Source organism: Pistacia vera, unplaced genomic scaffold (genome assembly GCF_008641045.1).
Source record: "Pistacia vera cultivar Batoury unplaced genomic scaffold, PisVer_v2 Contig240, whole genome shotgun sequence".
In the NCBI taxonomy this organism is placed as follows: domain Eukaryota; kingdom Viridiplantae; phylum Streptophyta; class Magnoliopsida; order Sapindales; family Anacardiaceae; genus Pistacia; species Pistacia vera.
In genome coordinates, this window is record NW_022196047.1 from 310,129 (window position 1) to 325,688 (window position 15,560).

At 37.4% G+C, this 15,560-nt stretch overlaps 1 protein-coding gene across 1 annotated transcript; it reads right to left on the minus strand.

The window, feature by feature from the left end:
- Positions 1-7,898: 7,898 nt before the first annotated feature.
- LOC116131746 lies at positions 7,899-9,734 on the minus strand. The gene is given in 1 exon segment (XM_031417417.1): positions 7,899-9,734. A coding segment is annotated over 1 exon segment (1,458 nt). The 5' UTR covers positions 9,614-9,734; the 3' UTR covers positions 7,899-8,155.
- Between the last annotated feature and the right edge of the window lie 5,826 nt (positions 9,735-15,560).

A 15,560-nucleotide genomic window follows, 5' to 3' on the forward strand; every position in this document is an offset into this window, starting at 1 on the left:
CCTCTTTCCCCTCCAGCTCGTCCTCTCCCCCTTATCTTCATGGACTCTTGAAATGTTGTTCAGTGTCAAGATAAGATTTCAAAAAAATCTCCAAATTTACACCCGAAAACCTTAAGATCTCCGAGCTTTTCAATGTTGCTTCAATCCAACTAAAGCTTCTAGTTTTTCGATTAGAAACATGAATTTCACAACAAGTTTTCACGGGAACTTGAGTTTGCTGCCAGTGTGGTTCTTGCTGCCATGTTTGTCTTCATCCATTTTTAGCTTCTTTACATGTTCCTCGCGTGGAACGCTGTCGTTTTGCAAGTTTTTTTCAGGGTAACATTTTTAGTTTGTTTTGTTTCTTAATTTATTTATTTTTTTGGTTCCCCAAGTAATGAAGTACTGTGTTTAATGTATATTTTGCAGGAAGAAGAAAGAGATTGTTTGTAGAGTAACTGGGATAGATAGAAAACCAGATAGCAATAATGATAAGGTGATTTTTTCTTTGAATGTTCAAATTTTTTTTGTTAAGATTCGATGCAGATGAAATGCATTTGTATGGTTATTGTTTTTTTAAGCAACTATTTTGAATTTGGTCTTGGGGCTTGGTTTTGGCCCTACAAAGCATACTCCTTTATCAAATGTTTGTGTTTCGTAAATTGATATTGAAGTTTATATGAATGTATATAGGAAAATAAAATAAATGAAGATGGGGAAAACCCACCTGCCACTGATACCCATCAGAAAAATGATAAACCTAAGCTTGATTCGAAGCTTGATGATGTGAATCAGATAACCAACAATGATGTAGAAACAAATGGTCTAGGTGGTGGTGTGTAGGTATTTATTTCTGATTTTTTATTGAATTATTGCTAACCTAAATGTTAGTCAACGGATATGTTTTTTGCTGCATGCTGATTGGTTTAGTTACTGGTTAGTTGGTGCTAACTGATGAATTCAACTTTCCATGATTTGCCTCAATAGTTGAACTTATGGGGATGTGATTTGCTTCATATTTATTTTCTTCTATTGTCATAGACTTCTTGATATGCTTAGAAAGTCGAAGGGTAAAATCTTGTTCAATATTATGGCTTCGGGTAATCTTATTAAAGAATGCGATATTGACTTTTGCTTGAAGCATTCAAGTCTATCAAGGAGATGGAAACAAATGTATGGAATTAGTGAAGCAGCAAAATGCTTGACTAATTATGATTAATTGTGATCTAAGAAAATCACAGTACATCATAATGATGGATTTGAGCTAGAAGGCTAAGCCAAGGTGGGGGCTGTTTATTAAATATATAAATCTCTATACTGCAGCATTTATTTTTTATTTTTCATTTTTAAACTGTATATTGTTATTGTTTTTAAACCGCATGACTTGTTTATTGAGACTTTATCCCAGTAAAAAAATGCATCATTATGTTTCTTTTGCTTTAAATTTGCAGCTGGTATGTCTGTCAACATTTTTTTGAACATTTGCGTGGAGCTTAGATTTTAGAATTGTTACTTTAAAGCTTGTGATAGTTCTTAATATAATTGGTTTGGTCTCAATAGGTAATGGAGGCAACCCAAGCTTCAGCTAGATTGTCAGGTAGTTACTGTGGCTATGCATTGTTGCTTTAGATTTCTGCATTATATGTGAGGCCAAGATTTCTGTGCAGCTGGTGTAGATTGGTGGGTGCTGGATAAGAAGCTTGGGCATGTTGTAGTTTTTGCACTGTGTAGATTGAGCAGGTGTATAGGTTGCAGTTTGTTTATGCAGTTTCTAGGAGTCTTGGGCAGTATGTGCAGGGTGGTGTGTGCTTGAATTGAAGTAGTGATCTGGACAGTGGTATGTATGGAGGTGCAGCGTGATTGCTGCATTTTCTGCAGTTTCTGGGTGAAGGCTTCAGTTTGGTTGTCTTGTGTAGTCTTACTGTTTGTGTATAAGGATTGTATATACTTGGTTGCTCTTGTTTCTTTTTGTGTAGTTTGGTCCCTTGGGCATGTCCAAGGTTCTTGCCTGTGTAAAAGGGAGTGCCATTTTTAGGATGTAATTCTTTTATTTTTTAATAAAATTAGCAGGTTTACCTAAAAAAAAAAAAAAAAGAAACCTGGATTTTTAATGTTTGCAATTAACTAAAAGCAGATGATACATTATTTCTACCATCACAGTTTCAAGAGGAAGAGCTAGCTTATCTCTGGCACCAAAAAGAACAAATAGAAAAAACAAATGTGAATTGTATTACTGATCATGTGCAAATGCAAAACCATATTTATTCACATGAAAGAAAATAAAAGTTCATGATATCTCCACAACTGATTTTTTCTCCAGCTTCATTCTAAACAGCCTGTTCCATCCTAACATCCTAAACAATAAGTCCAATTTAACAAGCTTCGTCCTAACATCCTAAACAACTTTTCTGCAGCTTCTCAAATTCACAAAGTGGAGAAAAACTGCACAAATTCTGATTTTTTTCAAATTTTGCACAAACTGGAGAAAGATTGCAACTTCTCAAATTCTGCAGCTGTAGTAGAAGCTGCCCAAGCTTCCCATCCAGCAAACTAAGAAAGTCTGCAACAGAAAAAAGACAAGCATCAGATTATAAATAGAAAAAAAGACAAGCATAAGATTATAAACAGAAAAAAAAAAACATGCATCAGATTATAAATAGAAAGGAAAATACCTGGAAAACTAAAATTCCTTCTCAACACTGAACATATATGCATCAGATTATAAATAAAAAGACATGCATCAGATTTATGAGCATTTGAACATATATGCATGAACATCACATACCATGTAAACAAGGCCACCATAGACTTGTGCCACTCGATCTTGAAGATCAGCAATGATACCAAGTTCTTTCTCAGCACTAAGGACAAAATCTGGCTTGATTTCCACTTTGACCAAATGTCTGACTTTGTAAACCTAGGAATGCACGTACAAAGGCGTTGGAACATGAAAGTCTTGTCCGAAATGTCAAAATTATGAAGAATAATGAAACATCAACTTAAGCATCTACACAATAATAAATAACTTACCTACCCCATAAGATCAATACTTGAACATTTAACATTTAACAAAATCCAAGATCAGTCAACTCCAAAAGATTAGGCAATTGCAGGCCATAAACCCATAATTACAACATCACAAATCAAAGAAAAAAAAAACAAAATAAGAATCAAGATCCACATTGAACATTTAACAAAATCCAATACATTGCTTAACTTTTTTTGTTTTTTTTGTTTTGGTAATCCTGGTAATTTTATAAGGAATAAAAGAATAATAGTCAACAAAGGGGGCTCCCCTTAAGAGCAATCACCTTAGGCATACCCAAGGAGAATGAAACAAAAAAGAAAAGGGCAAGGAAGGATAAACAATCCTTATACACAATAGATATGCCCACGGAGAATGAAACAATAAAGAAAAGGGCAAGGAGGGATAAACAATTCCTGTACACAATAGACCCTATCAACTCTATACAAAAGGAGCCAACAAAAGCCATCAAAAAATAGGCTCATGCATCCTGCCTACAAAGCAAAAACACTACACAGCACCAAAGACCACCATAATCCAGCAATCCTACAATCATATAACACAAGTTGTGTTAGTTATCAATAAATAGAAAAAAAGAATAATAAAATAGTCAACAAAATTGATAATTACTAAATTTTCACCTTCAAGCTTTTTTAATCAATTTATTGCTTTCGCAATTTCTTCTCTTTTACTTTACGAACAATTTGTTCAAGCTTTGATTGCTTTCTTTTGAATGGAGGACGACCTTTGCTTCGCACAACCCGTGGAGTAAGAATGTTACTGCTCCCTTCTTTAGTAGTATCATCAACACCTTCACAATTCGTTCTACTACTAGTTGACACATTTAGTCTTTTACCAATCCCACCAATACTTTCATTCGACATCAATTTGTTCTTCATATCGTTGATCATTTCTATCACCATATTACAATCATCCTCATTGCTTGATGCCAAATCTGCTACCGTAGAGAATAAATTACACATCTGATCAAATCGTTGTCCTTCAAGGGTGGTGCTCCAATTATTGTAACTTATCCTAACCTTGGTATGACATCTGTTTATATTTTTACTCCACCACCTTAATATGTACTTTTCTGGTACATTATAAATTTGCCTACGAATCAACACCATAATTGCATGCCGACATAAATTCCTCTAAACTCAAACAATCGACAATTGCATCGAATGTCATAAGTTGCTTCATCAAAGCAAACCAAAAAAGGAACACGACCGTGAGTCTCTCTAACCACAACATCTTCTTCTATTATAAATTCCATATAGGAATCAGTCTCTTTGAAAGAAGATAAATCACAATAGATCTTAGCCACTAGCTGTCGTTGAAACTCTTTGAATTTCGCAGTGGTATACGAATCTTGAAATTGTTTCTCAATAGCATAAGTTGTTATGCAAGGGATCCATGATCTAAAAGATTTAAAATTAGCCTCCCTTTCTTTTTCTACTTTATCCCACAATGCATTCTCATATTGCTCCACAAACTGTTTTAAAGTGGTTTTTGAATTAACATATCCATCAAAGAATGCATGCATACTTTCACTGCGTTGAGTAGTAGACATACCTGCCCAGAAAATGTCTTTTACAAAAGCCGACACCCAACGTCATCTTTCATTATACAATCCGAGTAACCAACCATTATCATGAAGGTTGTATTTATCAATGAACATATTCCACCGTTCTTAAAACTCCTCACATGTCAATGAATCATACACAACATTTTGCAAAGAAAATTTAATACATTCATATTGACTATAACCTCTTAACTTTTCGGGCAATTTTTTCATTATATGCCACAAACACCATCTATGTCGTGTGCCAGGGAACACAATCTTGATTGCATTTTGCATTGCCTTATCTTGACCAGTGATTATTGCCTTAGGAGCACAATTCAACATACATACGAGCCAAGATTGAAATAGCCAAACAAACGTCTCTGTGTCCTCATTGGATATTAACCCACAACCTAACAGTATCGAATGGCCATGATGATCACCACCCACAAAAGCACCAAGCAGCATATCATACTTGTTAGTCAAATATGTAGTGTCGAATGTCACAACGTCACCAAATTCTTTAAATGTGGCCCTACTTCTTGCGTCCACCCATAAAACATTCTTTAATCAACCATCTTCATCTAAATCCACTATGTAGAAGAAATTTAAATTCTCATTTTGCATTTTCAGAAAATATTTTTGGATTGCAGAAGCATCTCCAACACCAAGTCGTAGCCTCCTAACTTTTTCAATGTAGTTTCTACAATCTTTTTGTAGGAAAGGAAAATTCTCACCACTACCAGCTTCAACTAGCAAGGAATTGAAGTTCTTGTTTGGTCTAATCCCAGCCTTGTCATTCAATTCAATCTTCCTTTTCACATACGGTTGTATAATTCGATTGCTTTTAAAATATCTTGTTTTTCCAGGACTACTAAGTTCATGGTTATGATCAATGACAATTGACAATATTTGCCACAATTGCACCGCAGGAGGTCGTTATGATCATGCATTTTAAAGGCATTTCTAGAGTTACTGTTCCACTTCCCGCTACAAGAACAAGCCAAGGTTGCATATCTCAACTCTCCATCATCTCCTTTCCTTGAAGATCTTATAATAGCTTCAAAACCTCTTTTGTTCCCATAGCTTTTGTAGTATTGTAAAAGCTCATGAAATGAATCAAAAACCATTCCAGGCTTAGGCTCCCAATCCTCTTCTGCGTTTCTTGTATCTTCTATTTCTTGAAAGTGATTATCCTAATTTATTGATATTATAATAACCAGAATTAGAATATAATCATACTTAAAAAAGGGTATAAATAATATTAAATTAAATTAAATTCATATTAACGAATAAAAAGAGATTGCAAAGACTAAATTACCTCTACGACATTGAATTGAGCAAAATAGTTCTCTGAATTTTTTTGACTGCACTCTTCCATCTTTGAAAGTGGTGGTGGAAGAGGAAGATCAAATGACGACAGTTTACAATGGTGGTGTGGTTGGGAGTGGTCGTGGTGTGGTTGACGTTGGTGGTGGTGGCAGAGTTAATAAAAAATTTTGTTAGTACTAAAAATCTACTTCAAAAAATAAAACCTATAATTAGCTAAATAAATAAAAATAGTTCACTCAATATGTTCGTGCTTTCCTGTTTTCTTATATGTCACAAACATGCATGCATGCTATCTACCGTACCCATCATCAACTTACTCCAATTAGCTCCCATTCATTCATTGCAAGAGTAATTCAAATCACAAGAAAAAGTAGCATAAAATTGCATATTAATATCAATGGTCCAAATGCATTATCATATCATAAATTTCGTTAAACTCTTAAGGGAATGAAGTTCAATTTGAAAAAAGGAGTAATGAAAACAGGAAAGCGCGAACATGTTGCCATCCATTCCAAACTCCAAACGAATCAATAAGCATGTCATTCTTGTATTCCATCCAGTGGCGTAAGACTGCACAAATTAGCTCCATCCTAAACAACAACTTTTCTACAGCTTCTCAAATTCACAAAGTGGAGAAAGACTGCACAAATTCATTTCAAAATTTGTCCCCACCTCATTTTTTACTGTGAGAAAGATTGCACAAATTCTGATTTGTGCAGTCTTTCTCACAGTAAAAAATTAGGTGGGGACAAATTTTGAAATTCACAATTAAGAAAATAAAAGAGATAGAGACAGACTGTGAGTGGCGAAAGACTGCAGCAGTGAGAGGAAAGGGAGAAAGTCTTTCTCCACTTTGTGAATTTGAGAAGCTGCAGTCTTTCGCCACTCATTTTTTATTGTCTCTTTTATTTTCTTAATCCTATCAGAATTAAGAAAATAAAAGAGACAGAGACAGAGAGAGAAATAAGGGATATGATGGACATATGGATGAAAGGGAGCAGTGAGAGGAAAGGGAGAAGGCCAGAATTGCACCTCAGGAGGTCGTTGATGGAAGAGTAGAGAAGGTGATGGAGGAAACCAGAGTGGTCAACACAATCAAGGTGGTCGAAATTCTGTAGACCTGGCAGATGAATACCCAATGGAGCTGGTGCAGAGGTCGACCTGGTGCGGCTGTGGTGGCAACTGCGTTTCACCTGAGATTGGGGAATGTGGTGGCTAGGGTTCTAAAAATTGAAAGGAAATCTGGGAAAAACTTTAGGTTTCGAATTTGAGTGAAAATAAAATTTGAAATTTCTGATTGTAAGAAATTTTATTTTTTTAATTTTTGGAGGGAAGTGACATAACATATGGTTGATGTGGCAGATGAGGTGGCATCTGTCATGTCAGCTGCCATGTCATGTTGTAAGGGGATGTTGTAAGGGAGTGATGTTTGTGTAGTGTTATTGATAAAACTTATAGGTAAAGAGTAATTTGCACCTATCTCCCTAAGAAAAGTAGTGGACCATGAGAGTGAAGGTAATGGGGAAAAGTTAGAATCCACCCCTAAATTTTATATCGAATTGGACATCAATTGGTGTAAAACANCCCAACCCAACACTTGGAAACAATGGCCACTGGTTATATCATATTAAGCTTATTCTCTGCTGTCTTAGAACATGTTTGACCGCATTCAGATGGACAAAATTGATGTTCTGTAGTTTTCTTGTGGCTTCAAGATATAACTCAGTTCTTTGTTTCATGGTTTCTTGGACCAAAAGATTTAACAAAATACAACATTAAAGAAATGGAATTTCCGGCAATCAGGCCTTACGCTACTGTGTTGAGGTCCTCTTCCTTAATTTAATCTACTATAATGTGTCATGGCAACTACTAGCATCGAATCTAATCATTCAGGTTTTTTATGTGAACTGATAAAATAAAAAAGCACATGGCTAAAGGGTAAGTGGAGCAAACAAACATTTTAGATTTGATATTTGAAAGGCATTCTGCACTTACTGTTAATATTTGCATATTCCGAAATCGCAACTCAAAACTACAGCAGTTTACTCCTTGGAGAATTTACAAGCCAGTATCCACAAATCCAAGAACAAACTGATTCAGAAATTTTTTGATGTTCTTTAAGCCAAGAACATTCAGCAATGATGTTGTCAATGTTTTCATTAGATAGTATGCATACAATGTTCAACCAACTTGAAAACAATATTTAAATTAGACTTATAACAGGAAAAGAAAATGAGATAGCCTAACACATTTACCTATAAACGAAATCCTTTCCATCTTCTAAACCTTCCAATATCACTTCCTTCAGAGATTGCCAAACGAATCCCAGTCCTCCCTCCGTTTCCATGACCTCTGTAATACAATCTCCATTCATCACTATCTCCATCCATTTGCACTAAACAAGGTGACCCGACACGTTCATTATCCCATCCATCTTCAGCTTCAACCTTAAGAACTGCCTCATCTTTAAGCCTCCTCCAACCCTTCAATCCATCCGTTGACACTGCCAATCCAATACTCCCTATCCTGTCAGCAGCAACACCTTCATATGCCATCACATACTTCCCATCTTTCTTGTTCCTCACAACACACGCATTTTTTACCCCAAATTCATAAAACCCACCTCTTTTTCCTCTTCCCATTACCTTCCCCAACTTCACCCATTTCATTCCATCTCTAGACCTTGCAATGCCAATACCAAACTCACCATTTTCCATATCAAATGAATGGTAGTACATTCTTAGATCACCATTTCCATGAAAAAAAACTTGTGGTGAAGCAATGAATAGTGAATCCCAATCTTTTTTAGACCCCACATCAAACAATGCTCCACTATGATGCTCCCCTTCAATTCTTGCCCAATGCCTCCCATCCTGGCTTATTGCCAAACCTGGCAAGGACTTGAAAATCTTACCATTTTCACCACTCAAATTGCGAATGTGAAACCTTTCTGGATTTTCTAAATTCAAATCCAAAGAATCATCATCTAAGAATTTCACTTTCTTAGAACTAAAACCGGTGTAATAAAGCCAGTACACAGCACTCGAGGCTCTCACTTTATTACTGGACATGATCACCACCTCACTAGGCCTAATGCTTAAAGTATCAAAAGCCCACCAATCTTTACTACAATTCATAACCAAACCCACCTCATCACTTGATTTCACCAGACCTTTACCTCTCTACCAGTGAATTCCATTGCTTGAAATTGCTAAACCAATAAAATCAGAATCTGGGGTTTCACAAGAATTCCCATGGTACCACATGAACCATCTCTCCTCCTCATCACTGAGAAACCTTTTAACCACTGGTGAACCAATTTCTGCACTGTCCCATGAATTTTTTGGACCCAGATTGAGCACTAATCCTCTAGAAGAAGGGGGTACCGATGATGATAAAGAAGAGGGAAGTATTTGTGTTTCATTTGAAATGGGAGGTGACATGTTATTGTTGGTATATGAGTATGAGTTATGTTGAAAGTTTTGATTTTGGTATGTCTCATTGTTTGTGTTGGTGTCTGGTTTGGTGGAGCAACGAGAGAGGAAAGAAAGGACATTTTCTCTTGAGATGGGATTAAGAGCATAAAGAGCGAGCATATTTAGTTTTTTTGAAAGCCATGGTGGTGATAAGGTTGTTAGGACAGTTATTGTTAGGGGTGGGGATGTTGCAAGGAAGTTAACGATTGGCATCCCAGTAGTGGCAGTAGCTTCCATGGCTGTAGAGTCTGTGAATGGATGGGGTGATGGGTTAAGATTTTGGGCCAACGAAATTGTGACAAATTAAGATTTTGAGAGGAAACTGTTTGTTGATGAATTATCTATCAGAATTCAGAAGTGGGCTGTTGTTGGGAGTTGTATAAACTACTCCAAAGTCAAAAAGTTATCAATTTAGAGCTGGCAAAAAAGAAGGGAACAATTTTTGATGGCATACTTTTATTTGATTTATCAGAAATTAACGGTCCAATTGTTATTTCAGATTGAGGTTAGGTGTTTAGAATTTAGTAATAATGGCCTAATAGTCTCTTCCTAGCTTGGAGGGGAAGTCATTCTAATAAAAACTAAAAAGTGTGGAAACCAGAATAAGTTGTGACTTTTCTTTTTGGCAAACTATCAGGATTTCTAACTTCTTTAGAGACATAAACAGCTAAAGTGTAATGTTCTTTAGTTCCAAATTAAAGAAACAAAAAGAAAAGGAGATTATCTCTGGATTGATACCCATCTTTTCTTTTTAAATCTTTCATTTGGTCCTTCCATTTAAATTTCTCAATAATGTTTATTATTGAGCAACAAAATATTCCAGTGAATATAAATTTGTGCGTATAGAAAATGTCCTTCGTCTGGAATATTTATTTCATGCTTCACAAGCATTGTAGCATTAAGTTTGGAAGCAGTATTTGAAGGCTTAAATCACATTAATGGTCTAGCAATATTATATAGAGTAAACAACTTTTTTCTACTCAAATAATGGTTTAATGACACTTTTCTGCTTATACCACACAATTCCGTTGGTAAGTTTTGTTGTCAAGAAAGGTAGGTGGGTAAAAAACCCCTTATTTATAAGGGCATGATTGTCAATTAACAAAACCCCATCTCCACCCAACGGACCGTTGGATTAGGCCAAATCTAGTTTGATTCCGGCATCAACAAGACCTCCCAACCCCACCATCAGATTCCTCACATCAGCCACACCCTTTCATTCCCACATCGTTGCTCCTTCCTATCGACGGCCAACGACCACTACTCTTTTACGTGATAACCCATCTTTAAGGCCAGATTCCAATCGATTTTGCCAGTGAAAATTACCCCTGACACCACCATATGAACTACCATCCTCTCCTCAACAAAACCCACCCACCCATTGGCTGTCCTCAGTTGTTGTTTGCCGTTCACGAACTGCACTCACACTGCGCGACATTCACAATTTGCGACCTAATTTGTTGTTTGTGAAGTTCGATTGACAGGGAAATTTTTAGGAGATTGTTGTGTGTATTGAGAATTTTTTTTTTTTTTTTTTTTTTTTAAATTGTGTTTTGCTGTTTTTCCACCATTCACAAGCTTTCCCCACAGCCTCCCCACCTTGACGCACAACACCTGCTTGGCCATTTGCATCAACCAAAATCCAAGCCTTTCTAGACATCACCACCCCACCTGCTCGACTTTTTTACCCCAACCAACCTTCTCCCACTACACACAAGCCTGGGTGTTAGGGTAGTGCTGCAATGCGCGCTCGGGTGTGAGCACACTGCTTGGCATTAGGAAGCAGCCAAAAATCTGGTTGTTTTAAGATGGTTGGGGTCGCAAAATGTGATTGTCTTGCGACGACAATGGCAAGTCACTGGCGGCAAACAGCAAGATGGGAGGGTGAGTGGAAGTAGGGTTTTGTTGAGTGGAGGGTGAGGGTTCGATTGGTGTCATCAGGGAGAATTTTCGATGTCACATGCAACCATAAAAGGCCGCAAAGAGGGGAAACGTGCGAAAAAGCAATGGGCGTCTGTTGACAATTGGTGAGAGTTGCGGGTTGCGATGATAAAGTTTTTGTTAAGGATATTTTCTTCTTTATAATAAATATCATTGTATTTAATAGAAATAACTAACAAATATACGTTTGGATAAGAAAGTGATATTTTAGAAGTATGTGTCCTTACTCCATTATTTGGGTGGGAAAAAGTCTGAAAGCATTAAGACAATTCAATAGATAAAAATTGGAGATTTGCCATATTGATACAAAAATTTGCACCAACCAGCAAGATCCGATCGACTTTACTGGGATCAGAATTGATGTGTGCGTGATTAAGAATAATCAGCAATGTATGTAAAAAGAATGCAATAAAGTAAAGAAGCCCGCGATTGCCACTAAGGTGATAATCCGAGGATTATACTATTTTATTTAGACTTTTTGGCTTGATTCTAGATACTTCTTAGTTTGTTTATGCCTGAATTGCTACTTAATTCTATATATTTTATGTTTCAGGCCGAAACATGCATTTTTAGCAAATAATTAGCGAATTGGAGTTTCTGGACCCAGAAGAAAGCAAATCTCAGAATTTGGGAAAGTTCTAAAGTGGAGTGAAGCACTATGCCCATGGGAAAGCATCGAAGATCGAAGATTCAAGCAAGGAAGAAAGCGGAGGGCAATTCTGTAAATTCATAATTTTCCAAGAAGGTTCGCCGCGGCAAAGTTTATTCTTTGCCGCAGCGAAAGAAGCTAGGCACGAGATTCACTTTAGTTCGTCGCCACGGCAAAATTCTTTCTTCACCGCAGGGAAGTCTACAAAATTTTGTTTTCTCCAAAACGCACAGTTTTATTTTAGGAAAGGTTTTAGGTTTTTGGGCGAAATATATAAGAAAAACCTTGCCATTTTGGTCGAGGTTCGTCTGGTTTTCGTTTGGTTTAGAGTAGCTTTTACATTTGGAGAGAAGATTTGAGCTTTAACTTTGAGGATTCTTCAACTAGGGGAGATCTCTACTCTTTTCTCTATATTTCAATATGTTGACTACTGTGTTTATTGTTTTTCTTGCTGTTTGTGTTAATTTAGTTATGAACTAACCCATTTTGGGTTAGGGTGTTGATGTAATTCGGATTTTTATGGATTAATCAATTGATTATTTTGCTTTTATATTCTATTGCATAGATTGTGTGATTATTCCGATTTTTATTGATTTTACTTGTTGAACATGATGAGATTGAGAAATGAATCATGTTGAGCTTCTTGGATAATCACCATTGTTATTTTGAATGCTAGAGATAGATTTGAGAAACAATGAAATCAATCTAGGATTCAATAAGCATAATGAACTTGGATTTGTTAATCTTCAATTTGTTGGATGCGGAAGATTAATAGGGAAAAGTAGGATTCATAGCCTGAGAAGGTATGTTTTACAACTTAGGGAATTCGATTTACAATCCGTGCATGTGAGTGTAAAAGTAGCATAATTTGTAGAATTAATCCATAGGATCCTAATAAAGTCAAAACCCTAACCGTTTGCTTTATTTGATATTACTCTTGTGTTAAATCTTGCTTTCATAATTTAGTAGTTTTTACACTTAGTAAATTTTGCTTTCAGTTAAGTTTAATCTCTCCCATAAATCCAAACAATTTTCGGGTTCTTCAACTTGAAAACAAATAGGAAATTCAGTGCTTAGCAACCAATCCTCGTGGGAATGATACTCACTCATCACTTTATTACTTTGTGCGATTAGTGCACTTGCTATATTTGCATGTTTTAGTAACAACGCATCATAAGGCAGTTGGCAGGAACAACATTACGGAGCCTTGAAAGGGGCCAACAAAGAAGACATTCAAACCAACTAAAGGTTCGGAAAAAATAAAGCACCTGAGCAGCAAATTGGCGCAGCAACGGGGTGCTAACAAAAAACTGAACTCTAAGCTATCCTCGGCTCAAAAAGCAGCCGCGAGCTGGGAGGCCAAATCCAAAAAGTCTTCACTTGACCTAGGCCAGGAGGTGGAAGGTTGCCAAGAGGCCGAAGCTGAGGCTAGGTAGCCTAGGCTGTAGGTTGATGAACTGAATAAGGCCATCATTGCTCGGGCCTAGGAAACATCCGTCTTCCTTATCCGAAAATTGTGGGAAGCCCATCCTTCAATCGACTTCTCTTTCCTTCCCTGAGCTTACTAGAAGGAAGTTGAAAGGATGAGGGTCGAGGCTCGGGGGGAGATCTATGTTTACTCGGACAAGTCTGAGGGAGAAGGCGAGGTCCAAGGAGAGGCCAAATAAGGCGAGAAGGAGGCCGAGCCCCAGCTTCAGGTCAAGGATCCAACTCCCCCAAACACGATGCCACCAACTGAGGTTCCCGATCTTAGAGTTGAAGTCACTGCTTTTCCTGTTGACAAACCATCTCTTCCTCAGGGTGTCGACCTTCTTGGACAGGTCGAGGATGAAGTTCTATCTCCTCCATCAACCTGAAGAATTCCTTGTTTGTTTTTTGTTTTTTGTTTTTTTATAATTGCCCGTTTGTAATCAAGCTTCAATTAATGAAAGAAAACTTTTTCATCATTTCTTTTTCGAGCAATGGTTGTTATATTTATGCGAAGTCATTTAATTTATCCTAGTCGAACTTTGGGATCCGAATTTGCTCCAAGTTGTGCGTAGCTCGCTTCTTTAAAAGCTTTTCAGATTTTTGAGAGAAAATCTTTATGCGACGTTTAGCATCAATTTCAGATTTTTCATCCTTTTTAGGATTTCGTTGCTAGCTTAAGGCCGATTTTCCCCGACGTGCTTTTTCTTGGATTTTTCCAAATTTAACCTCGTCGATTTGGGATTTTAAATCCCAATTTTTGCGAGAAAATCTAATGCGACAATAAACTTCAATCGTAGACTTTATTGTCCTTTTCGAGTTATTTGGTCGCTGGCTTTGGGCCGATTTCCTTCGACTTGTTTTTCCTTGAAATTAATTTTAGGTTTAACTTCGTTGACTTGGGGATGTTTCACCCTTAATGAGTTGGATTTTGGCGTGGCTTGTTCGAGATAAGCTGCCTTTTTTGGACTCTTGACTCCAAGTTTTTAGAATATCATCGCTTAGGTCGCTATTTAGTAAAACGCTAACAATCTTAAGATGTTAACAATGAATCGAAATAAATAATGAAGAATACCTTGTTCATTAATCAAGTGTTTTGGTTTGGTCGTGAATGACCTTACAGTGAATACTGAACATAAGAACGGGTGAAACCCGAGCTTCTTATTGATAATACTTTCGCAAGTGCTTGATGTTCCATTCTCACATTATTGCTTTGCCATTGAGGCGTTCCAGGTGAACGGACCCTGGTGCAAGCTTTTCAGATATCTGAAGGGACCCTCCCATTTGGGCCCATGTGCCCCCAAGTTCGGGTTTTGAGTACCCTGGATGACCTTTGATTTGACGAGCATATCATCGATGTACACTTCCATGGAATGGTCGATTTGGTTGGCTAATATCTTGTTCACCAAGCGCTGGTAGGTCGCCCCTCCGTTCTTAAAGCTAAACGGCATAACCTTGTAACAATAAATTCCATGGTCAATAATAAATGAAGTATGCTATTATCGGGCTGGTACATCGGGATCTGGTTATATCCTGAGTACTCGTACATAAAGCTAAGCAGTGTGTTTCCTGCTATTGCATCTATTTGTTGGTCGATCCGTGGTAGCAGAAAACTGTCTTTTGGACATGCTTTGTTTGAATCCATAAGGTCGACGCAAATCCGCCATCTGCCATTCGACTTCTTGACTAGGACTGGATTGGCAAGCCAGTCCGAGTACTTGACTTCCTTGATAAAGTTGATTTCCAAGAGTTTGTTGACTTCATCCTTGAGCGCATAAGAGCGCTCTGCGTCCATGACCTTTCTTTTCTATCTTATGGACCGAGCTTGTGGGTCGAGGTTCAACCTGTGGCACATCACCTCGGGGTTGATCCCAACCATATCTACGTGCACCCATGCGAATACGTTGATGTTCTTCTTCAGGAACCCGACCAGACTATTGACCATCTCTCTGGTCAAGCTGCTGCCGATCTTTAACACACGAGTTGGATCTTCCTCGCTAACACTTATCTCTAGCAGCTCTTCGGTTGGTCCCGCCGTAGGCTCTTCTTTGTGGATGTGAGTATCTATAATGTCCTCTAGCGGTCCAGGGTTCGACTTGGATTCTGCGATGATCATTGTTTTTGGAT